The 26976-nt window shown below is 46.1% G+C and overlaps 1 protein-coding gene across 3 annotated transcripts in view; it reads right to left on the bottom strand.

The window, feature by feature from the left end:
• Window positions 1-15816: 15816 nt before the first annotated feature.
• The window catches only part of ASZ1 (ankyrin repeat, SAM and basic leucine zipper domain containing 1), a 302090-nt gene continuing 290930 nt past the window's right edge, over window positions 15817-26976 (bottom strand). For all 3 annotated transcript variants that reach the window (XM_077265006.1, XM_077265005.1, XM_077265007.1), the window contains one exon: window positions 15817-17622. In XM_077265006.1, coding sequence (XP_077121121.1) covers window positions 17458-17622 — 165 coding nt within the window. In that variant the 3' untranslated portion in view covers window positions 15817-17457. The remainder of the gene's footprint in view (window positions 17623-26976) is intronic.

Genomic DNA, 26976 nt, shown 5'->3' with positions numbered 1-26976 from the left:
CCGAGGAATGAACCTCGGAAATGACTCTGCTGGTCCATTTATCAGGAACAAACAGTCTGTCGGGTGGACACGAGTCAGGTCTACCAGCCTGAAATCTCTGCAACACACGTCGCAAATCCGGAGATATGGCCGACACGATCACTCCCTCTTTAAGAATACCAGCTGGCTCCAAGACTCCAGGAGAGTCAGGCACAAAGCTCCTAGAGAGAGCATCAGCCTTAACATTCTTCGAACCAGGCAGGTATGAGACCACAAAGTCAAAACGAGAGAAAAACAATGACCAACGAGCCTGTCTAGGATTCAGGCGCTTAGCAGACTCGAGATACATCAGATTTTTGTGATCAGTCAAGACCACCACACGATGCTTAGCACCCTCGAGCCAATGACGCCACTCCTCAAATGCCCACTTCATGGCCAACAACTCCCGATTACCAACATCATAGTTCCGCTCAGCAGGCGAAAACTTCCTAGAGAAAAAGGCACATGGTCTCATCACAGAACAACCAGAGCCTCTCTGCGACAAAACGGCTCCAGCACCGATCTCAGAAGCATCCACTTCAACCTGAAAGGGAAGTGAGACATCAGGCTGGCACAAAACAGGCGCCGAAGTAAACCGGCGCTTCAGCTCCTGGAAGGCCTCCGCGGCTGCAGGAGCCCAATTAGCCACATCAGAACCTTTCTTGGTCATATCCGTCAAAGGTTTAACAACGCTAGAAAAATTAGCGATAAAGCGACGGTAGAAATTAGCGAACCCCAAGAACTTCTGAAGACTCTTAACAGACGTGGGCTGAGTCCAATCATGAATAGCTCGGACCTTGACTGGGTCCATCTCCACAGCAGAAGGGGAGAAAATAAAACCCAAAAAGGAAACCTTCTGCACTCCAAAGAGACACTTTGAGCCCTTCACAAACAAAGCATTATCACGCAAAACCTGAAACACCATCCTGACCTGCTTTACATGAGAATCCCAATCATCCGAGAAAACTAGAATATCATCAAGATACACAATCAAAAATTTATCCAGATACTTCCGGAAGATATCATGCATAAAGGACTGAAACACTGAAGGGGCATTAGAGAGCCCAAAGGGCATCACCAAGTATTCAAAATGACCTTCGGGCGTATTGAATGCAGTTTTCCATTCATCTCCCTGCCTAATGCGCACAAGGTTGTACGCACCACGAAGATCTATCTTGGTGAACCACTTGGCGCCCTTAATCCGAGCAAACAAGTCTGACAATAGCGGCAACGGATACTGAAACTTAACAGTGATTTTATTCAGAAGCCGATAGTCTATACAAGGTCTCAAAGACCCGTCTTTCTTGGCCACAAAAAAGAATCCCGCACCGAGAGGGGAAGAGGATGGACGAATATGCCCCTTCTCCAAAGACTCCTTGACATAAGAACGCATCGCGGCATGCTCGGGTACAGACAAATTAAATAATCGTCCCTTAGGAAATTTACTGCCAGGAATCAAATCTATAGCGCAGTCACAGTCCCTATGAGGAGGAAGAGCACTGGACCTGGACTCACTGAATACATCCTGATAGTCACAAATACTCAGGAACTTCTGAAGGAGTAGAAGTAGCAATAGACACCGGCGAAGAATCGCAATGAATTCCCTGACAACCCCAACTTGAGACAGACATAGCCTTCCAATCCAAAACAGGATTATGGGTCTGTAACCATGGCAGACCTAAAACGACCAAATCATTCATTTTATGCAGAACAAGAAAACGTATCACCTCCCGATGTTCAGGAGTCATGCACATGGTCACTTGTGTCCAATACTGCGGTTTATTTTCCGCCAGTGGCGTAGCATCAATTCCTCTGAGAGGAATCGGAACCTTTAAAGGCTCCAGGACAAAACCGCAGCGCTTGGCAAACGACAAGTCCATAAGACTCAGGGCAGCACCTGAATCCACAAATGCTATAACAGGGTAGGAAGACAATGAACAAATTAAAGTCACAGACAAAATAAATTTAGGCTGCAAATTACCAATGGTGACAGGACTGACAACCTTGGTTAAGCGTTTAGAGCATGCTGATATAACATGTGTAGAATCACCACAGTAAAAACACAGCCCATTCTGACGTCTATGATTTTGTCGTTCGGTTCTAGTCAGGATTCTATCGCATTGCATTGAGACAGGTGTCTGTTCAGACAACACCGCCAGAGGTTTAGCGGATTTGCGCTCCCGCAAACACCGATCAATCTGAATAGCCAGCGCCATAGAATCATTCAGACTTGTAGGAATTGTAAAACCCACCATCACATTCTTAATGGCTTCAGAAAGGCCATTTCTGAAATTTGCGGCCAGAGCACATTCATTCCATCGAGTAAGCACGGACCATTTCCGAAATTTTTGGCAGTACACCTCAGCTTCATCCTGGCCCTGAGAGATGGCCAGTAGAGCTTTTTCTGCCTGAATTTCAAGATTAGGCTCCTCATAAAGCAATCCGAGTGCCAGAAAAAACGCATCAACATCCGCCAATGCAGGATCTCCTGGCGCTAACGAGAAAGCCCAATCCTGAGGGTCGCCACGCAAGAAGGAGATAATAACTTGCTGAGCTGAATCTCCAGACGAACGAGGTTTCAAAGATAGAAACAATTTACAATTATTCCTAAAATTCCTAAATTTAAATCGATCTCCAGAGAACAGCTCAGGAATAGGTATCTTAGGCTCTGACATAGGACTGCTAACAACAAAATCCTGAATGCCCTGCACACGTGCAGCAAGCTGATCCACACTAGTAATCAAGGTCTGAACATTCATGTCTGCAGCAAAGCTTCAAGCCACTCAGAGATAAAGGGGAGGAAGAAAAAAAAAACAAACAAACAAAAAAAACTCAGAACTTCTTTTCTTTTAATCCCACTTCAGCAATGCATTAACTATTTATTGGCCTGGCATACTGTTATGATCCCAATGGCAGGGGACCTCAAAGATTACAGCAAAGTCTGCAAAACATAAATACCAGCTCATAGGGAAGTGGTAACTAGGCTGACCATATACCTGATCCTAGCGCAAACACTAACAGCAGCCGGGGAACGTGCCTACGTTGATTCTAGACGTCTCGCGCCAGCCGGAGAACTAACTACCCCTATCAGGGAAAATAAGACCTCTCTTGCCTCCAGAGAAAAGACCCCAAAGTAATACAAGCCCCCAACAAATAATAACGGTGAGGTAAGAAGAAAAGACAAACGTAAGAATGAACTAGATTTAGCAAAGAGAGGCCCACTGACTAATAGCAGAATATAGTAAGAAGACATATGGTCAGCAAAAAACCCTGCAAAATATCCACGCTGAATATCCAAGAACCCCCAAACCGACTGACGGTGTGGGGGGAATATCAGCCCCCCTAGAGCTTCCAGCAATAACAGGAATCACATATTGTACAAGCTGGACAAAAAATATGAACAATGCAAATGATCAAGAGTACGAAAGCAGGACTTAGCTTATCTTGCAAAGAACCAGGACCTGAAGACAGGAGCAAACAGAAGTGAACTGATTACAACGATGCCAGGCACTGGACTGAGAATCCAGGAAGTTTAAAAAGCAACATCCCAGGCCTAACGAAGCAGGTGAGCACCAACCTGGTAAAAGACAATCCAAGTGCCAAATCACTAGTGACCACAAGAGGGAGCCAAAAAGTATAGTTCACAACAGAGTCCTCGGCTCTGACCCCACGCTCCGGCTCCGGGCGGCTGGCCATGGCGTCCTCCATGTCGCTGACTTCTTCTTCCTGGTCCTTTTCCCGCTCTCTCCTTCGTGGGCGGTTTCGCTTTCTTTGTCTCTGCCCACCATTGAGGATCAGGAGGCGGATCTCGGCTGCTGACGGACACGTCCTCAAGGGGCCGAAATATTTAGACTGGGCGGCCATTGTCTTTCGCGCTCTTCAGCTTGTCTACGCCCACTCCACGCCCCTCTTCTTCTCCTGCGCTCTCCTCAGCGCTGTAATGGCGGCGGTTTTGGCGGGAACTTCTGGCGACAAGTGGCAATACAGTCTTTGCAATAAGTCACAGTCCAAGCACAATAAATCACAGTTCCAAGGCACACATGACCTGATTCTTCAGGCTTAAGTAGATCCTGTTCGTGACGCCAAGTTGTAGCGCCCCCACTGCCGCAGGGCCGAGGGATACCCGGTACCGGGCCTCTGAGTCTCTGCTCTGGGGTTGTCACGGTGGCTAGGCCCGGTCCGTGACCCTGCTGAGGGGCGTACAATAATAGATGTTGATGGTGGTGGAGGTGCGGTGCAGTAAATAACGAGGACACCAGGTTGCAGTCTCTTTACCTCTTTACTGAAGGCTTCTGTCCTCAATCCGGAATACGGTTAACAGGGCTGCGCAAGTCCGGCCGGTCCGATGGCACCTTCAGAGTTCCCTTCGCAGGTGGAAATCTGTGCCTACCTGCTAGCGCTCGTGTGTTGTGGTCCTTCCCTGCTGTGCTTACGGAATAGTACCCCACAACTGTTGTGTCTGTTTCTCGTGTTCCCTCACAACTCGATTCTGATGTTCTTCTACGTCCCCCCTGATCTTACGGTTAGGACGCACCCGTATGACGGGGAGGCTCGGAGGTTCTTCCTGGGCTCTATCGTCACCCCTCTCCTGTTGTTACCCCCCTGTGTCTTCCTGGGTCTGTGTGAGACAGCCCGCCTGAGACTGACTGCTGACTGTCCTGCCGTAGGTTCGAAGTTTGGCTTGGAGCTCTATACTTCCTCGGCGTTCCGGCCACCGGTTATGCGCCTCAATAGGATGTTGCCTCGTTCTTACAGCACGACTCCTACTGGTATTCTCCTAGTTGCGTTGATCTCGTTTCTCACTCAGCACAATAAATCTCCCTTCTTGTCCTTCCTTGGGGTACCGCCGCTATATCGTGCAGGCGCGGTCCCGTAATGTTCTCTCTGATTGCTAGGCCTCTGTCAGGATCCCACCCCTGACAGGGACCCCTCCGAATCTTCCCCTACAACACCCTCTGCCACAAGGTGTTGCCTGGTTCCAACCCAGTCAGCGTTCTCTCTAACTTCCTGCCTGACCCCCAGTTTTACCAGTATGTGAGGAGTGGCCTAATGAATAGTACCCTTAGCTCCCCCTGGAGGCCCGACTGTGAAATGTATTGGTGTATGTGATACCTGGTCAGATGAACTCCTTCAGTGCCATCAGACGTACCATAGCCCCCCTTAGCGGCGGAGCCACAGTACTGCAACGACCAGGACTCTGGGGCGCTGCACTTCCATTCAAATCATGCACATTTTCCGTTTATTTACTTATTTCCAAAAACGGCATTAAAACTGCGCATAAACCGCACCAAAAAAAGCATCAAAACTGCACCAAAAACTGCCTCAAAACTGCACCAAAAACTGCATCAAAACCTGGTGCAGTTTTGGTGCGGTTTTGATAGTTTTTGGTGCAGTTTTGATGCAGTTCTTGGTGTGGTTTTGGTGCGGCTTTTTCCGCAGCATGTGCACAACAAGTCTGCGGCTCCCATAGACTTACAAAAAAATGCTGCGGATCTGCAATCAGATCCGCAACGGGTGCACACAGCCTTAGCATTTAGTGAACCTAGCAAAAAAGCCAAGCAAAAAACAAGTGTGGGATTGCACTTTTTTGCCATTTCATTGCACTTTGAAATTTTTTCACATTTTCTGCTACACGACATGGTAAAACCAATGATGTCATTCAAAAGTAGAACTTGTCCCGCAAAAGATCACATGGCCATATTGACGGAAAAATTATGGCTCTGGAAAGAAGGGGAGCGATAAACGAAAACAAAAAAGCTCCAGGGGGTGAAGGGGTTTAGAAACATGGATATGGACATACCTATGGAAATAGACATAGATATATAGATATATCTGTATCTATCTATCTATCTATCTATCTATCTATCTATCTATCTATCTATCTATCTATCCCATATCTATCTATCTCTGTATCTATCTATCTATCTATCTGTCCATTTATCTGTGTGTAATGGAGTGTGGGTTGGACAAATGTAAAAGAGGAGGTTGGACAGAAATGACATCACAAATCTTTCTGAAGCTAGAGGAGGGAGGGGTTGGGGTGTGTTTTGGAGTGGGTGTGGTAGGTTCGTGCTTAGTAGCAGTGCAATGCATCATGGAACTTGTAGTATTAGAGCACAGTAACTCAGGAGAATGGAAGTTGTCGATTAACCCCATGAGAGCTGAATCCAGCACTAAAGATGTGCTGCTACAGCATGATAAAAGGTAATATTGCTAAAATAAACACAGTAGATGTTTTCAGTGGCCCATAATAGCAAGATTTATGAAAAAAAAAAAAAAAGGTTATAGTAGTGGACAACTTCTTTAAGGTACCGTCACATTAAGCGACGCTGCAGCGATATCGACAACGATGCCGATCGCTGCAGCGTCGCTGTGTGGTCGCTGGAGAGCTGTCACACAGACAGCTCTCCAGCGACCAACTATGCCGAAGTCCCCGGGTAACCAGGGTAAACATCGGGTTACTAAGAGCAGGGCCGCGCTTAGTAACCCGATGTTTACCCTGGTTACCAGTGTAAATGTAAAAAAACCCAAACACTACATACTTACATTGCCGTGTCTGTCGCGTCCCTCGCCTTCAGCTTCCCTGCACTGTGTAAGCGCCGGCCCTAAAGCACAGCGGTGACGTCACCGCTGTGCTTTGCTTTACGGCCGGCACTGACACATTCAGTGCAGGAAGCTCTGAGCAGCAGCGCGGACGCCGGGGGACGTGACAGACATCAGAGGGTGAGTATGTAGTGTTTTTTTTTTACTTTTACAATGGTAACCAGGGTAAATATCGGGTTACTAAGCGCGGCCCTGCGCTTAGTAACCCGATATTTACCCTGGTTACCATTGTAAAACATTGCTAGCATCGTTGCTTTTGCTGTCAAACACGACGATACACGCCGATCTGACGACCAAATAAAGTTCTGGACTTTCAGCAACGACCAGCGATATCACAGCAGGATCCTGATCGCTGCTGCGTGTCAAACACAACGATATCGCTATTCAGGACGCTGCAACGTCACGGATCGTTGTCTTTCTCGTTGCAAAGTCGTTTAGTGTGAAGGTACCTTTAGGCAGAGTTCAGACGCCTATTGATAAAATAGGCCTGTTATGTCCTCCAATTGTGGATATGACTGGCTGCTTGTAGCCCTGTACGCATGTTTGGTCTATAAAACAGACCAAGCTACTGCATAATTTCATTTTTTTTCTGTTCACAAACCAGGGGCCCAAAATCTTTGATATTACTGTATCTGTTTGCTGTATATTGCTTTTACAGTACATTGTCTATGATATGAATTTACAAGTCCTCACTCCTGTGCTGTTTACCCAAAAGCATAGTTACTTACCGATAACGGTATTTCTCAGAGCCCATGACAGCACCACCAGAGAGAGGGGATCTGCCCTTCAGGGACAGGAAACCTACAGGATAAAAGGGCGGTACCTCTCCCCTGCATCAGTTTGTTTACAGAGCATCGGAGGTCCTCCAGGTTAGTCACAACAAAAAATATACAACTTTATCATATTGCTTAACAAGTGAACATCGGGTCTATAGAGAAAAAACACACTTCGTACATAGGAATGTGCTCACCGCACACGTGATGAGGGGGGGAATAAGCAGGTGCTGTCATGGGCTCTGAGAAATACCGTTATCGGTAAGTAACTACGCTTTCGCAGTCCCCCATGACAGAACCTCCAGAGAGAATTGCAGAGATTGTTGCTTAGGGAGGGACCACAGCCTGCAGGACCCTTCTTCCGAAGGTTACGTCAGATGAAGAGGCTAGGTCTAAGCGGTAGTGTCTAAAGAAGGTTGTAGGGGATGACAAGGTGGACGCCTTACAGATTTGATCTAATGGTACCTCTGACCTTTCAGCCCAGGAGGTTGCCATAGCCCTTGTAGAGTGGGCCTTCAGTCCCTGCGGAACAAGGCTATCGCATCTGTTATCCAACGTGCCATAGTGCCTTTAGAGGCTCTGAGTCCTTTCCTGGGTCCCTGGAAGCAGATAAAAAGAGACCCTTCCTTCCTATGCTGCTGGGTGGAATTTATATACTGAACTAGACACCTTCTCACATCTAATGTGTGGAACTTTTCTTCTTTCTTATTTCTAGGGTCTGGACAGAAGGAAGGATTATTTCCTGAGACCTATGGAATGTGGACGCTACTTTTGGTAGATAGACAGGGTCTGTTTTTAGTACAACCTTATCATCCAGGATTTGTGTAAAGGGAGGGTTTGCAGACAGGGATCGGAGATCACTTATTCTGCAGGCCGATGTTAGGGCTATCAGGAGGGCAGTCTTAAGTGATAGAATTTTAAGGGGTATTGATTCTGTAGGCTCAAACGGGGATTCTGTTAACACCGGTCCCTGTGATAGGAGGTCCGGAAGAACCCAGGGATCCGTGACCGATAGCATCCTCAGCCAGGAGAACCAGGCCCTCTTGGGCCGGAAGGGGGCTATTAGGATGAGCCTGGACCTGTCCTGTCTGACTTTTCGCAGAACTGCTGGAATGAGGATAGTTGGAGGAAAAGCATACGTAAGACTCTGTGTCCAAGGAATCGTGAATGCATCTACAGCATGAGGGTTCCCCCTGGGGTCTAAGGAACAAAATGTTTTCACTTTTCTGTTGTGCATATTGGCAAAGAGGTCTATTACAGGGATTCCCCACAGATCTGTAATTTTGTTGAAGATGTACTGATTTAGAGACCATTCTCCTAGTTTTAATTGGGTACGGCTCAGGAAGTCCGCTTTCTGGTCCTCTACACCTTTTATATGTAGGGCCGAAAGGGATAAGAGGTTGTTCTCTGCTGGGCTGAAAATTTCGGAGGTGGTTTTCATTAGTGTTTGAGATCTGGTCTCCCCCCTTGGTGGTTTAGGTAGGCTACCACTACTCTGTTGTCCGAAAATACTCGAACATGATGTCCTTGTAATTTGCTTAGGAAAAATAGTAATGCACGACTCACTGCCCACAGTTCTTTTTGGTTTGAGGAAGCCCCGTGTTCCTGACCTGTCCATACCCCCTGAGTGACCCAGTTGTCCAGGTGAGCTCCCCACCCTGTGGGACTTGCATCTGTGGTGACTATCTGATACCTCTATCACCCAGGGAATCCCTATTGACAGGTTGTTGGGATTCATCCACCAAGTTAGGGACTGAATAGTATTTAAACTTAGAGTCATGTGACTTTCTAAACGTCCCCTTAGTGTAACCTGGTTTCTTAGAATGTTCCACTGGAGATGTCTCGTGTGGAGTTGTGCCCACTGAACTGCTGGAAGGCAAGCAGAGAGGGACCCCAGTAATGACATTGCCTTTCTCAGAGTCATGGAAGGGTTTAAACGAGCTTCTGATACTAGATTTATTATCTTTTGTCTTTTCTTGACTGGGAGACGACATTCTTGAGAAACAGAGTCCAAGGCGAGACCCAAGAATTCCTGAACCCTGGTTGGTTCTAGTTTTGATTTTTGAAGGTTTACAAGCCAGCCTAAGTTTTTTTTAGAGTATCTATCACTCTGTCGCATTGTTGTCGGCAGAGCTGAGCCGAGTTGCTCACAATCAGAAAGTCGTCCAAGTAAGGGACTATTAAAATGTCTTTCTCTCTCAGATGGGCCATCATCTCCGCTATCAGTTTGGTAAAAATGCGGGGTGCAATTGATATGCCAAAGGGAAGAGCTCTGTATTGGTATTCCCTTAATTCTCCTTTCATGACCACTGCTAGTCTGAGGAATTTTTGAGAGTTCTTGTGAATGGGAACGTGATAATACGCGTCGCTGAGATCCAGTACTTTCATAAAACAGTTTGGAAACAGGTTTTTGATTGTTGACTATATTGACTCCATTTTGAATCTCTGGTTCCTTACATAAGTGTTTAACTTCCGTAAGTTTATTATAGTCCGGAAGGACCCGGCCGGCTTGGGAACCAGAAATAATGGGGAGTAAAATCCCTTCCCTCTCTCCAGAGGGGGGACTTCCTTAATGACAGCTTTGTCTATTAGTTTTATAATTTCCAGTTCTAGGGCTTCTTGTTGTTGAGGAGAGGACCTCAGCGGTGTCACCACGTAGTTTTGGGGAGGTAGGGATAGGAAGTCTATTTGAATCCACAATCTTATTAAGTTTAGTATCCAAGGGCTGGTTGAAATTTTCTCCCAGGCCGGGAGAAACTGAGATAACCTCCCTCCCACCCTGGGGGAGTTGTCATTTGGGGGGGGGGGGGGGGGTTTCCTATCCCGCAAGGAATTACCAAAGAGGAACCCCTTGACTCCTCTTTTCCCTTCATCCCATCTGTTCTGCTCCCTCAGTGGTCTTTTCCTAAAGAATTTTCTATTCCGAAAGGGCCGTCTAGTGAATGGTGGGGCCAGGTTAGGGAACCCTTTCTTCTTGTCACCCGCTTTCTGCAAGATATCGTCCAAAGTCTCTCCGAAAATAAACTTGCCATCGCATGGGATTGAAGAAAGCTTTTGTTAAGTTTGTAGGTCACCTGGCCAACTCTTTAGCTATAATGTCCTTCGGGCCGCATTCGAAAGGGCTGCAGATTTGGATGACAGTTTAATTGAGTTGGTGGATGGATCTGCTAAAAAAGCTGCTGCTCCTCTTATCATAGGGATAGACTCTAACACTTTATTCCTAGGCACCCCATCCCTCAGCTGTTTTTCTAAGCTGTCAACCCAAATCAATAGGGATCGTGACGTGCAAGCAGCTGCTACTACTGGTCTTAAACATCCTCCTGCTGACTCCCAGGCCCCTTTAAGGAAGGTATCTGCTCTTTTATCAAGAGGATCTTTCAGAGTTCCCATGTCCTCAAAGGGTAGTGCGAATTTTTTAGATGCTTTCGCCAACGCAACTTCGAGTTTGGGGGCTTAATTCCATGAAGTGGAAGCCTCCTCTTCAAAGGGATATTTTCTTTTAATAGAGGGGACCGATGAGTTCTTTCTCTCTGGTTTTTCCCACTCTTTTTTAATTAATGCTTGGATGTTCTCATTAAGGGGAAAAACGTTACGCTTTTTTTGGCCTAGTCCTCCAAACATTATATCTTGTACCGTTTTGTCAGGACGAGGGTCCAACACCCCCATAGTCGACCTTACTGCCTTAACAAGTGCGTCAACTTCATCTAGGGGGAAGCAATGACCTCCTCCACTCTTATTATCATTATCCGAGGAGGAAAGAGAGGAGTCCTGTGTGTCTGAGTCCCCACTCTCGGAGCTAGAAGAATCAGAATGAGGGAAAGCAGTAAGTTCCTTCCTTTTAACTTTCCCTCCTCCTTTAAGAGAGTTAAACGCAGTTTCTACCTCTGACTTAATTACGGATCGTAACTCTGAGGCAAAATTTGGGGCTTCCTCACAGAGGACTCGTCCTATACAAGAGTCACACAGCTTCTTATCCCAGGTTTGTGGTAAAGCTTTTTCGCACAAGGTGCAGGTTCTGTGTTTTGTTTTCCCCGTTCTTTTCCTTGCCTAAGATAAAAGGAGAAGAGGGAACCCCATTACAAAAGTGAACTTTCACGAAGATCACTTACCAATCTGACGCAACCACAGGTACTGGTTCTGAAGGAGGGGTAGGTCCTGTAGCGAAGGGTCCGTAGTTGGTAGCTGTTCAACCACGCTGGAGCTGTTGCTGCGCTGTGTGGAATGACTGCGGGACCTAGAACTCCGAGAGGCGTCAGGAGCTCGTTTTTTCTGTACATCTTGTTTCTGCGGCGGTGGTTGGAGCTGCTGGTCGCTGTCTTCCATGGTGTACCCTTGGGATGGCATGCAGCAAGGAGCTCCTCGATCCACCGCTTTTTAAATTTTGGGCCTATTAGCCCCTCCCCCTGTGGCTGCGTCGCTGAGGGAAGCGCAATTTCCTCTTCTTTTTTTTTCCTCTGCGCATGTCAAATGACCCGGAAATGCAGCATATAGATCCGGGGCGGCGGCCATCTTGGTACACCCTCTGTATTCAATGCGCACGCGCCCGCCCCGAACCGGAAGTCTATTACCATTTCCGGTGTCGACGCCATCTTGGAACTCCTCGTGCGTGCAATCGTGGTAGCCCCTATCTCCTATCCGGAATGGCGGCTGTGCTCCCCCTCGCCCATGCTCCAGACCCCTCGGTCCCAGCAGTGGCTCTTTGGACACCGCACCAGCTGTGACAGGGGCATCCCCGCTGTCAGGACTCGGACTCGCCGGCTTCGGATCCTTCGTTGAAAGTTTCGGAGCTCTTCAGGTACCATCTTAGTAGGTTCCCCGTCAGGGACAGGAAACCAAAACTGATGCAGGGGAGAGGTACCGCCCTTTTATCCTGTAGGTTTCCTGTCCCTGAAGGGCGGATCCCCTCTCGCTCTGGTGGTGCTGTCATGGGGGACTGAGAAATTTGTGATGCGCGAACGTGCTCGGATAACGTGTTATCTGAGCATGCTCAGGCATTATATGAGCATCTGGGAGTGCTCGTATTATATGTTTGAGTCCCTGTGGCTGCATGATTTGCATCTGTTAGACAGCTGGAACACATGCGAGGATTCCCTAACAAACAGGCAATGCCCACATGTGTTGAAGCCGTCTAATAACCGGAAATCATGCAGCCATATGGACTCGAACATAACATATGAGCACTCCCAGATGCCCGAATAACATTCGAGCATGCTCAGATAAGACGTTATCCGAGCACATTCGCTCATCACTACCCATGTCATCATCACTTACTACTCTGCTACATCAAACCAAAATCAGATAGCAGGAAGGCAGTTTCACAACAGTTGATGTGCTGTACAAGCAATGCAGTTGAGAAGGTTGTCAGATGGTGTCATTCTCCAGTACTATAATTTTTGACACCCTGAGACTGATCGTAATTACAAGATAGCAGATAGATAACACTGAGTGGGAGCAGGGGTGTGAACAGGCAATATGTTTCGGTCAGTGGAGAAAAATGTTGATGCTTCTCACTCCCCCCACTCGATATTGGTATTGCCATAATAACGTTGACCTGGAGAATCATACTACCAGATCCATTTTACTGTAACTCAAATTATACTTTTTTCGCAATTTTACCACACTTGCAATAGAAAATTGGAAAAAAAATTCCATCGCGTGATAAAATAGAAGGTGTTGTTAACAAATACAACTTATCCCAGAAAAAAACAATACCTCATATCAAAAGAAAGATTCAAAGTTATGGAAAAAGGGGAGGAAAAAAATCAAAGTACAAAAACAGAAAATCTCAGTCGGGAAGGGGTTAATAAAATATATTAAAGGGAACCTGTCACCACGTTTTTGGAAGATGGGATAAAAATAGCGTTAAATAGGGGCAGAGGTGGGCGTTACATTAGAGTGTTTGTTATGCGTTTATTACCCACCTAAGTTGCCGAAATACCTTTGCAAAGTCTCCGTTTTCGCCTGTCAATCAGGCTGGTCTGGTCAGATGGGCGTTGTCTTCCCCCAGATTTTGCGTAGTTTTCCGTTGGTGGCGTAGTGGTGTGCGCATGCCCAAGGTCCCGAATCCTCTGCCAGGGGATTTCAAAGAGCGCGGTGTCCGTTATTGCATTGGTGATCGGTGGGCGCGGCCATCTTCCTTTGGCCGCGCGTGCGCAGAAGCGGCGCTCTGCTTGCCGCGGCGCTCTGCTGGCCGCGGCTTCAGGAAAATGGCCGCCGCGATATCCATCTGCGCACGCGCGGCATCCCGCGGCCATTTTCCTGATGCCGCGGCCAGCAGAGCGCCGCTTCTGCGCACGCGCGGCCAAAGGAAGATGGCCGCGCCCACCGATCACCAATGCAATAACGGACACCGCGCTCTTTGAAATCCCCTGGCAGAGGATTCGGGACCTTGGGCATGCGCACACCACTACGCCACCAACGGAAAACTACGCAAAATCTGGGGGAAGACAACGCCCATCTGACCAGACTAGCCTGATTGACAGGCGAAAACGGAGACTTTGCAAAGGTATTTCGGCAACTTAGGTGGGTAATAAACGCATAACAAACACACTAATGTAACGCCCACCTCTGCCCCTATTTAACGCTATTTTTATCCCATCTTCCAAAAACGTGGTGACAGGTTCCCTTTAACTTGTGCATAATACTAATAAAAAAAACCCCCTTCAAATAGAAAGTATTCTTTTTATCTTGCTGCACTGAAAAGCATAGCATGCTGACAGAGAAGTATAAATGTGTGGGGGTTGATTTCTGAATGAACAACTGTTGGTTGTTAATTGCACCATTGTGGGTTATAGAAGACTAATGTGCTCTTACATTTTTGGAAAGCAGAAGCAAAAACAGCAATTCTGGAATGGTTTCTAATTTTTTGTTTTACGGCATTCACCTTTCACATTAAAAAAAATAAGATAATTGAGTTTTTTGCACACAATAACACCAATGATTTGTACATTTTTTTCCTTTTTCTATGTAAAAGCATTTTATAAGGAGAACTTTTTGCATGTTTTTAAATTTCTTTTAACATTTTATTACCGTACTTTTTTTCTGTTAGGCTCACCTGGGTACGTCACCACTGGTGGTCTTGATAGCTGATACAAGCTTTTGTATTTGCAGTTTATTTGCCTGTGAGACAAATACTGACAGGCTTCTAATTGCAGTTCCAAGATGGCAGTTCTGGGCCACTGTTAGGCCGGTTTCACACGTCAGTGGCTCCGGTACGTGAGGTGACAGTTTCCTCACGTACCGGAGACACTGACACACGTAGACCCATAAAAATCAATGCATCTGTTCAGATGTCATTGATTTTTTGCGGACTGTGTCTCCGTGTGCCAAACACGGAGACATGTCAGGGTTCGTGGGAGCGCACGTATTACACGGACCCATTAAAGTCAATGGGTCCGTGTAAAACACGGACCACACACGGACGTTCTCCGTCTGGGGTCCGTGTGCGTGCAGGAGACAGCCCTACAGTAAGCGCTGTCCCCCCCACATGGTGCTGAAGCCGCGATTCATATGTTCCCTGCAGCAGCGTTTGCTGCAGAGAAAATATGAATAATAGTGTTTAAAATAAAGATCTATGTGTCCCCCGCCCTCCCACCCCCTGTGCGCCCCCCCGCTGTTCAGAAAATACTCACCCGCTCCCACGTTGGCTGTCACTCCTTCCTCTCTGCCCCGCGCCTCCTACTGTATGCGGTCACGTGGGGCCGCTCATTTACAATCATGAATAGCCGGCTCCGTCCCTATGGGAGGTGGAGCCACATATTCATGACTGTAAATGATCGGCCCCACGTGACCGCATACACTAGAAGCCGCGGCCAGACCAGGAAGCAGCGAGGGAGGCGGGTAAGTATTTTCTGACCAGCAGGGGGGGGGGGCGCACAGGGGGTGGGGGTGGGGGCGGCGGACACATAGATCTTTATTTTAAACACTATTATTCATATTTTCTCTGCAGCAAAAGCTGCTGCAGGGAACATATGAATCGCGGCTTCAGCACGATGCAGGGTACCACACGCGTGGGTACCACACGCTCCGTGTGGTACCCACTCGCCATACGGGCGGCACACGTGTGCCGCACGTATGGCCTACGTGAGTTCCCAGGCACACGGACACGGATAACTCCGGTACCGATTTATTCCGGTACCGGAATTATCTGGACGTGTGGGACAGCCCTTAAGATGACTGTCTGCTGTAGCAACTAACTGGCACACCCAGATCATGCCATGGAGGGTCAACAGTTAGCTGAAGCCATCTACCTCTGTTTTACCTTTCAGAAGCCTCAGTAAATAGTGTCTGCGACATCTTTGCGCTAAGAAGGGTCCCACAGTGACTGCATGTTCCCAAAACAGATCAAATATATGTGAAACACAGATTTACAAAAGACAAACTCCCAATGCAAAATGACATAAAAGTGTAAATCATCTGATGAGACATTTATTTTTATTCAGTGAGAATTTGTTCAAACCAATTCTATGAAACATAACATTTTCCTCTAGAAGAGTTTTTCTCTTTACGATATAGTGATTTTTAAGTCATACATTAGCTAGCAGTGTATACAGAAACCTCCATCTATTGCAAACTTATGTAAGAATAAGTGCTACAATAACTTCATCAAAATATTGTTTTAACATTTATGATGCAAGGGGTAACATAAAACATTTACAATTTCTAAAACAAACCCAAAAAAACAAACAATTGAATCCTTCCCTTTCCAGAGTATACTGTATTTTTCGGACTATAATTAGACGCACTTTTTTCCTCCACATATGTGGAGGAAAATGGGGGGTGCGTCTTATAGTCCGGATGTACCGGCCGACTCTGGCTGCGGTGGGAGAGCAGCATCGGCGGAGCAGCGGGTCAAAAGAGGCTGGAGCCGGCCACTGTGGCTAACTCCTGTGCCCGCTGCTAAGGAGAAATGAATATTCACTGCATTCCACACCCATGGGTGTGGAGGGCAATGAATATTCATTTCTTTTTACTAGCATATTGATATGCTCGACTCCCAACCCCCCTCCTGGTATGCATGACCCCATCCTTATTATTGGCCCCCACCTCCATCCTGGTATGCATGGCCCCATCAGAAAACATTTAAAAAAAACCAAAAACATTACAATACCTTCCCGGCGCTCCCTCGAAGCGTCTTGCTCCGTTGTCAACAGCTGCTTTATGCTTGTAAGCAGTGAATGGCAGTGATGTCATGCTCACAAGCAGAGCACAGCTGTCGGAATACTCACTGCTCTGCACGTCGGGACTGTATGCGCAGAGAGCAGTGAGTATTCGTTGCTCTTCAGTAGCGCGCACAGTGTCAGCCGCTGGCTTGCTGCTTTCTGATGGGGCCACGCATACCAGGATGGGGGTGGGGGTCAAATATAAAGATGGGGGCATGAATACCAGGACTGGGATGGGGGCTAATCATACCAGAATAGGGATGGGCCATGCATACTAGGATGAGATGAGGGTGAGGGACCCTGCATACCAGGATAAGGATATAGCCACGCATATCTAGGACAAGATGGGGGCCCTGCATACCAGGATAAGGATGGGGCCATGCATACTAGAATAGGGATGAGGGCAATCATTCCTGCCAGGATAGGGATGAGGGGGACCATTTCAACCAGGATAGGGATGAGGGGGCCATGCATACCAGGATAGGGATGAGGGGGCCATGCATACCAGGATAGGGATGAGGGGGCCATGCATACCAGGATAGGGATGAGGGGGGCCATGCATACCAGGATAGGGATGAGGGGGGCCATGCATACTAGGATAGGGATGAGGGGGGCCATGCCTACCAGGATAGGGATGAGGGGGCTATGCATACCAGGATAGGGATGAGGGGGCCATGCATACCAGGATAGGGATGAGGGGGCCATGTATACAAGGGTAGGGATGAGGGGCCCTGTGTATCAAGATGGGGATGAGGGGAGCATATCAACCAGATATTAAGTACAGAATTGACCAAATTTTTTGCTTCAATTTTTTTCCCCTAATTTCCTCCTCTAAAACCTAGGTGCGTCTTATAGTCCGAAAAATACGGTAGATAATGTCATAACATTATTAAATGACCACACTAGTGTGTGTTTTTATGCTTTACAACAATGTGAAAAATTGAGATCATAATCCCCAAACCAAACAATGCCACCAAATTCATTCTGCTATATTTCCACCATTTCCAACTTTGCTGTTCCTCCAATGGCAAGACACGGCACAGATTGTTCTTCTGGTCATGCTGAAACTGAAAGGAAAAAAAAAAAAAATAGGTAATTGAATCAAAGAATGTTAAGGGGTGGAAGGGACCTCAAGGGTCATGTCCAACCCCCTGCTCAATGCAGGATTCACTAAACCATCTCAAAGAGATGATTGTCCAGCCTCTATTTGAAGACTTCCATTGAAGGAAAACTTGCCACCTCTCGTGGCAGCCTGTTCCACTCACTGATCACCTTGTTAAAAAGTTTTTTTCTAACATCTAATCTGTATCTTCTCCCTTTCAGTTTCATTCCATTGCTCCTTGTGTTTCCATGTGCAAATGAGAACAATGATGATCCCTCTACACTGACATTCCTTCAGATTTTTATAGACAGCTGTTAAATTAAATCTCTTAGCCTTCGTTTTTGCAAGCTAAACATTCCCAGATCCTTTAAGGTACCTTCACACTCAGCAACTTTACAACGAGAACGACAACGATCCGTGACGTTGCAGCGTCCTGGTTAGCGATCTAGTTGTGTTTGACACGCAGCAGCGATCTGGATCCCGCTGTGATATCGCTGGTCGGAGCTAGAAGTCCAGAACTTTATTTGGTCGTCAGGTCGGCGTGTATCGTCGTGTTTGACAGCAAAAGCAACGATGCCAGCAATGTTTTACATGGAGCTAACGACCTGTGAGAACGATAAGTGAGTCACCGCTACGTCACAGGATCGCTCCTGCATCGTTCTGGAGCTGCTGTGTTTGACGTCTCTACAGCGACCTAAACAGCGACGCTGCAGTGATCGGCTCGTTGTCTATATCGCTGCAGCGTCGCTGAGTGTGACGGTACCTTTAGACGTTCCTCGTAGGACATACTCTGCAGTTCGTTTACCTTCCTGGTAGCTGTTCTCTGAACTTGCCCCAGTTTTTCAATGTCTTTTTTTAAAATGTGGTGCCCAGAACTGGACATGGTATTCCAGATGAGGCCTGACCAAGTAGGAGTAGAGGGGGATAATTACTTCATGTGATCTATGCTTCTCTTAATACATCCTAGAACTGTGTTTGCCTTTTTTGCTGCTACATCACACTGTTAACTCGTATGAAGTCTGTGATCTATCAGTATACCCAAGTGTTTTTCCACACGTGCTGGTTGGTTAGTTCTATTCCTCACATTCTGTAGATGTAATTTGCCCAGATGTAGAATCTTGCATTTCTCCCTATTAAATACCATTCTATTAGTCACTGCCCATTGTTCAAGCTCATCTAGATCCTTCTGAATCCTTTCACTGTGTTCTCTAGTGTTAAGGTACCTTCATACTAAGCGACTTTGCAGCGAGAACGACGACGATCCGTGACGTTGCAGCGTCCTGGATAGCGATCTCGTTGTGTTTGACACACAGCAGTGATCTGGATCCCGCTGTGATATCGCTGGTTGAGCTAGAAGTCCAGAACTTTATTTCGTCGCTGATCACCCGCTATCATCGCTGGATCGACGTGTGTGACGCCGATCCAGCGATGTGTTCACTTGTAACCAGGGTAAATATCGGGTTACTAAGCGCAGGGATATGGTGCCCACACTGCTGTATACTACGTGAGCTGTGTTATATACTGCGTGGATGCTATATACTACGTGGCCAGTGTTATATACTGCGTGGGCTGTGTTATATACTGCGTGGGCTGTTATATACTATATAGGCTGTGTTATATACTGAGTGGGCTGTGCTATATATTACGTGGGCTGTGTTATATACTGCGTGGCAGCTATATACTGCGTGGGCTGTGTTATATACTGCGTGGCCACTGTTATATACTATGTGGCCTGTATTATATACTGCGTGGCCTGTGTTATATACTGCGTGGGCTGTGTTATATACTGCGTGGCTGTGTTATATACTGCGTGGGCTGTGTTATATACTGCGTGGGCTGTGTTATATACTGCGTGGGCTGTGTTATATACTGCGTGGGCTGTGTTATATACTGCGTGGGCTGTGTTATATACTGCGTGGGCTGTGCTATATATTACGTGGGCTGTGCTATATATTACGTGGGCTGTGTTATATACTACGTGGCTGTGTTATATACTGCGTGTCTGCTATATACTACATGGCTCCTATATACTATGTGGCCTGTGCTATATACTATGTGGCTGCTATATACATACATACATACATATTCTAGAATACCCGATGCGTTAGAATCGGGCCACCATCTAGTGTTTGTATAACAACCTTACATATTTCGCTTCTTGATGTACTTGTTGGCACTGATACTAACTTTATCAACTCTTCTCTCATTGTAAGACCATCAGAATATCGACCAATAATGGCCAACTAAGCATGTGACGTGACATCAATAGTTTCATCAAGAGAGGACAAAAAATATTTACAATTACTTATGTCTCTCTTTAATTGATTTTGTACATTTTTATTCAGTCTCATTATTCGGCCTTTTGTGATATTTCTACTGAGTTGTAACTCAGATATTCTCTTAATTGCATCTTTATTCTGCATATCATGAAATAGAACTGGTGCACATCTTAGGAGAGTTTCTTTAATAAATTCTCCCTCACTGAGTGCTTTTCCATGCTGAGCTATGGAGTGAGCAATGCTCAAACTTGTAGATGTTAAATTTGTAGAGCCTTTTAAAAATTTAAGGATGGAATTAGATTGGCTCTTATAAAGTTGTAGCTGCCTGGAAATGTGTTCCTTCCTTTCATCATCACTTTTTTCCAAGAGCTGGGAATGATTAGTTTCAAAATGTCTATTTATATTCCACGTTCTGATTACTAAAGTTTCAGTACTTAGAAAGCAAAATGATCTGCCATTTTTTCTATAATGCAATACATCTCGGTCCATGTCTCTAGAAAAGGTCGGCTAGTGCTACTACCACTTCCTTTACTTAACCTTGTTTTTTTATTTTTCGGGTTCTCCATCAGGGGGGCAGTGACAGAAGATAGAATTATAGATAGCTTGTTAGCCCTGCAGGCAATTAGGGGTTAGCTAAGGGTTAACTGACCACAAGATGGCACATGTAACTGACTTTTAGGAAAGGGCTGGGTTAATAAGCAGAAATAGGGGTTAATCAGGATGCAAAAAAGTAATAGTGGTGAAAGAGAGTCTGCACTATGCTGCAAGATCGCGTTCCTTATGTAAATTAAGATGGCTGCCGCTATTTCTAATGGCGGGAAATGGCACCCATAGCACAGGCCCTCCCCTCTCCCAGCCTCCTCCTCATTTATCTCAGTAATGATGGTCAGTTAGAAATCCATGGCACCCCAGAACAGTAGATTGGATGTTTGCTTTGGTTATGTGGTTGCTGGTAATGGCGATTACAGGGCCATGGATACTGCCCCCCCCAGCCTAAAAATAGCAGCCCGCAGCTGCCCAGAAAAGGCACATCTATTAGATGTGCCAATTCTGTCGCTTTGCCCGGCTCTTGCCACTGAAGTCAGCTACAGTAAAGGCCTGGAAAAGCATCACAAAGGAGAAAACCCAGAGTTTGGTGAAGTACATTGCTTCCAGACTACAGGCAGTCAGTGCCTGTAAAAGGATTCTTCACAAAATATTAAAAAAGAATATTTTACTGATGGTAAAGTTATTTACCATATTTTTCGGATTATAAGACACCCCCCCCCCCAAAATATGGGGGGAAAATGGGGGTGTGTCTTATACTGCGGATATAACTTATCGGCCACAGGCTGGGATGAGGGCGTGTTCGGATGGGTGGTGCGGTGCCGAGATCTCATCTCCCGAGAACTTGGTGCAGAGATCTCCATCTGAACATTCGCCGTACCTGGCTGGCAGCCAATTTCCCGAAGTCCAGTGCACCGCATAGGAAACCATGTAACTGCGGGGCTCTGGGCTTTCACAAGAGGTCGGCAGAGCTCCCGCAGCACCGAACACCCGCAGCACTGCGCCACACCGCACATCCGAACACCCCCTCATCCCAGCCTGCAGCAACGCTCCACTCTTGTGTCCTCCAGCGGCGACCCTGGGACCCGCTTCACCGCAGCCATCACCCCCGGTAAGCAATAAGACGAATGGATTATAAGAAGCACCGCCGTTTTATAAAAAAATAAATACATTTTATCCTAGTTTTCTCCTCAAAATTTGCGGTGCGTCTTATAATCCAGTGCGTTTTATAATCCGCAAAATACGGTAATTACTTTTGAGTCTCTGAAATGAGGAGGCTTTATAGAATAATGGCTGCAATTCCTAAACATTTCACATGATATTCTTGTTCAACCCCCTTTAATTACAGTTATATGAAAAAGTTTGGGCACCCCTATTAATCTTAAGCTTACTGTTTTATAAAAATTGTTTTTTTTGCAACAGCTATTTCAGTTTCATAGATCTAATAACTGTTGGACACAGTAATGTTTCTGCCGTGAAATGAGGTTTATTGTACTAACAGAAAATGTGCAATCTGCATTCAAACAAAATTTGACAGGTACATAAGTATGGGCACCCTTATCATTTTCTTGTTTTAAATACTCCTACCTACTTTTTACTGACTTACTAAAGCACTTTTTTTGGTTTTGTAACCTCATAGAGCTTTGAACTTCATAGCCAGGTGCATGCAATCATGATAAAAGCTACTTAAAGTGGCCACTTGCAAGTTGTTCTCCTGTTTGAATCTCCTCTGAAGAGTGGATGGATTTCATCAACCAAGGTATCATTTTAATCAGTATAACAGCACCAACCTGATTTAAACATGCTGCATTTGAGCACAAGAGTGACCATGGTGTGGATATGAAAGTCTGCAGCATTCTATGATGTTCATGCAAATTTGCTACCACTACACAATTTGTACCGTACTGTAAATTGCTGCTAATCCAAAGTGGGATCTGCCAAGTCTGAACAGCACAACAACCCACAGATAACATGACAGGTCATGTGCCAAAAACTTCACAACAGCATAGCACAAATGCCAAAGCTGAGATACAAATTGTTTCTAATCTGAAAGCAAACCTGTTTATAGGAAGGTCACAGAAGAAGGTCCTTTGCTCAGGATTTCCATCCATGAGTAACAGAGGAGTGCTGATTTATAAAAGCATACAGTTTAACCTTGTGCTACATGGACAACCATTTATTTGAATGGCTGACTGGTAATGCTTAATTTCTCATGCAGTGGAAATTTATGGCTTAAAGGGTTTGTACCAACTTAGCACATTGATCCTGAGACTGGGGCTCAGAAGTGCTCTGTTGGAATGGACTGATGACATTGCATATGCATACCTATGCTCAATTCAGTGTCTTTGGGACTGCTGAAAAACAACAGGGAGTAGTATGATGCTATTTTCTAAATTGTCTTAAATTCATGATCCAAGAAATCAACAAGTTATCACCTAGCCAATGAAATGCAGCATTGCGGTATAAGCAAAATGGATGAAATTCTTCAGAAACTCATGCATATACTGGGGACAAAATGTTGCAGCATGAATTGACCAAAGGTACCTTCACACTAAGCGACGCTGCAGCGATACAGACAACGATGCCGATCGCTGCAGCGTCGCTGTTTAGTCGCTGTGTGGTGGCTGGAGAGCTGTCACACAGACGGCTCTCCAGCGACCAACTATGCCGAAGTCCCCTGGTAACCAGGGTAAACATCGGGTTACTAAGCGCAGGGCCGCGCTTAGTAACCCGATGTTTACCCTGGTTACCATTGTAAAAGTAAAAAAAAAAAAACCACATACTCACATTCCGGTGCCCGGCGTCCGCTTCCCTGCACTCCTCCTGCATCCTGTGTCAGCGCCGAACATCTCCGGCATCTCCCACAGAGCAGAGCGGTGACGTCACCGCTCTGCTTTACAGCCGGCACTTACACAGTATGCAGGAGGAGTGCAGGGAAGCGGACGCCGGGTACCGGAATGTGAGTATGTGTTTTGTTTTTTTTTTACTTTTACAATGGTAACCAGGGTAAGCATCGGGTTACTAAGCGCGGCCCTGCGCTTAGTAACCCGATGTTTACCCTGGTTACCAGTGAAGACATCACTGGATCGGTGTCACACACACACCGATTCAGCGATGTCAGCGGGAGATCCAGCGACGAAATAAAGTTCTGGACTTTCAGCAACGACCAGCGATCTCACAGCGGGATCCTGATCGCTGCTGCGTGTCAAACACAACGATATCGCTATCCAGGACGCTGCAACGTCACGGATCGCTATCGTTATCGTTGTAAAGTCGCTTAGTGTGAAGGTACCTTAAGGCTTCACACTTAACAACCTAAGCATATCAATTTACACAGCAGATAGTCACTGGAGCTAATATTGTTACTATTTTGCTGAGGAACAGTTTAGTAATCCCAGCTAAAAATATATAGGCCAACCTAAAGAAATGCGTTTTAAAGCCACGCTTAAAACTGTGGCTATTGGGAAGTAATCGAATCCTGGGTAGTGCATTCCAAAGAATTGGGACAGAACGTGATAACTTTACTAAGGTCACCTCAGTTCACAAGCGCCCGTTCTCACTAGTTCAGCACGAGTGCTGGACTCATGAGCGACCTCATCAGTATGGATCAACAGCAGACAGGTGAGGATTACTTGGACTTTTTTATTTTATCTTAATACATAGGTAAAAGAGGGGAGTTGACAGGGAGAGTTTTGTTCAATAAAAGGATTTTTCTCTATGTGTGTATTTCTAGCTTAAGACTATGGGGTTAGTAATGGGGGTGTCTTGCAAACACCTCTCCATTGCTTTCCCCTGGGCTTGATATCAGCGGACATAAAACAGCTGAAATCAACCCCAAAACCATTACCCCACTTGCCAATGCACCAGGGCAAGCAGGAAGAGCCAAGGTTAAGCGCCAGAAATGACGCATCTAATGGATGTGCGATTTCTGGTACGGATAAGTGCTGGTGTTATTAGTCTGGGAGGTGGTCAATATCCATGGCCCACTTTTCAGCCTATTAATATCGACCGACAGTTGTCTGCATAGCCTTTGCTGCTTATTAAATATAGTGGGGACCTCACATTTTTTTTCGGGTCCCCCATTTTAATAACTAGTAAAGGCTAAGCAGCCAGCTGTCAGCAGATATTAATAGGCTGGGAACCTTTATGGATATTGGCCCCTTCCCAGAATAATAACACCAACATCTATAGGTCTGCTTTCCCTCAGTTGGTTATTAAAAATAGGGGGGACCCCACGTAACTTTTTAATAACCAGTAAAAGCTATGCTGACAGCTGTGAGCTGATATTAACAAACTGGGAAGATGCATGGGTATTGAGCCCTTCCCAGAATAACACCAGCTCACAGTTGTCTGAACACCAGCTCACAGTTGTCAGATTTTCTTACTAATGTGATATAACTGAGTGAGTTTCAAAGAATGTATGGATATTTACATATGACATTGATAAGAATAGTCTACATTGACTCACACCATTCTATTGATTCTGTCCAGCCTGTTGAATAAATGAATTAACTCAATGTTTACTGACTAATTCAAGGGATTTAAGGGTACTGTCACACAGTGCCATTTTGATTGCTACGACGGTACGATTCGTGACGTTCTAGCGATATCCATACGATATCGCAGTGTCTGACACGCAGCAGCGATCAGGGACCCTGCTGAGAATCGTACGTCGTAGCAGATCGTATGGAACTTTCTTTCGTCGCTTGATCACCCGCTGACATCGCTGGATCGTTGTGTGTGACAGCGATCCAGCGATGTGTTCGCTTGTAACCAGGGTAAACATCAGGTAACTAAGCGCAGGGCCGCGCTTAGTAACCCGATGTTTACCCTGGTTACCAGCGTAAACGTAAAAAAAACCAAACAGTACATACTCACATTCCGGTGTCTGTCCTCCGGCGTCTCAGCTTCTCTGCACTGTGAGCGCCGGCCAGCCGGAAAGCGAGCACAGCGGTGACGTCACCGCTCTGCTTTCCGGCTCTGCTGCTTACACAGTGGAGAGAAGCACAGCGCCGGGGGACAGACACCGGAATGTAAGTATGTACTGTTTGTTTTTTTTACGTTTACGCTGGTAACCAGGGTAAACATCGGGTTACTAAGCGCGGCCCTGCGCTTAGTTACCCGATGTTTACCCTGGTTACCCGGGGACCTCGGCATCGCTCCAGCGCCGTGATTGCAAAGTGTGACCGCAGTCTACGACGCTGGAGCGATAATCGTACGACGCTGCGACGTCACGGATCGTGCCGTCGTAGCGACGAAAATTGTACTGTGTGACGGTACCCTTAGTCATTTTCTATCCATATTTGTTTGCTTGGCAATTGCCTTGCTCTTACCCCCCATTATGATTCCTATTTGAAGCCCCCTAGCCCTTATTACCACCATTGAACACCACCAAAGTTCGGGTCACCATTGACTTGAATGGGGTTCGGGCCTGAACCAAACTTTTAGCTGTATATTGGTCGTTCCCGAACATCTATGGATCCACTCATCTCTACCCATGACAGCAAACGAAGGGCAGGACCACAGCTTGTAGAACCCTTCTCCAAAGGAAAGATCAGCAGAAGATCCTAAATAAAGCCTATGGAAGGTGCAGAGTAAGGACCACATTGTAGCCTCACAGATTTGCTTGATGGAGATATCTGCTTTCTCTGCCCAAGAGGTTGAAACCTTGTAGAATGAGCTCTTGTGTCTCCAGGAACCCGAGCCCTAAGCTAATCCTATAACCTCTTTATTCCATCTATATAATGTGCTTTTACAGGCTTTAAGACCCTTTTCTAGGTCCCTGAAATCCGAGAAAGGAAATGAAAATTGACTCCAAAGTATTCCAAAACGCGTTTGACGGGTATTCCATCAGCTACACCTGCCCCTAAGCTAATCAGAAATTTTCTCTATATCCTGCTAATTTTTGTTGTTGTTACTGCTTTCCTACTCTGCAGTAATGTATAGATCAAAATTGTGAAAAATTTATCTTGTAGAAGCTTCCTGGAACTGGAACAGCAGATCTGGAATCTCTGGAAAGACCCATAGCTTGGTGAATGACATCATCCTCAAACAAGAAAAACAGGGCTTCTTGGGCCAGAATGGAGCTAATCAGGATTACACTTGCTCGATCTTTTTTGATCATCTTTGGGACTGCTGGGACCAACATCACAGGAGGAAAAGCATAAGCCAGACTATAATCCCATTTGAGCAGGAAATCATCCACTGCTTGATGGAATCTCCTAGGATCCACTGAACAGAAACAGCTCATCTTCTTGTTCTGCCCATCTGCAAAAAAATCGATGCCTGAAAGCACCTTTAGGTCCACAATCTGACTTAACACTCTCTGATTCAGAGTCCACTCCCCTTGTTTCAATTGGACACAGCTCAAAACGTCTGCTTTGCAATTATCTTTCCTTTTAATGTGAAGCGCTGTGAAAGGTAAGAGGTGAGACCACGAAAGATCAGATTAGACACTTATTAGGGATCTGGACCTGGTTCCCGCCTGATGGTTT

This window comes from Ranitomeya variabilis, chromosome 5, assembly GCF_051348905.1.
Source record: "Ranitomeya variabilis isolate aRanVar5 chromosome 5, aRanVar5.hap1, whole genome shotgun sequence".
Classification (NCBI taxonomy): Eukaryota; Metazoa; Chordata; class Amphibia; order Anura; family Dendrobatidae; genus Ranitomeya; species Ranitomeya variabilis.
The sequence above is the reverse complement of the archived record's forward strand: the minus strand, read 5'-3'. Positions and strand labels throughout refer to the sequence as shown.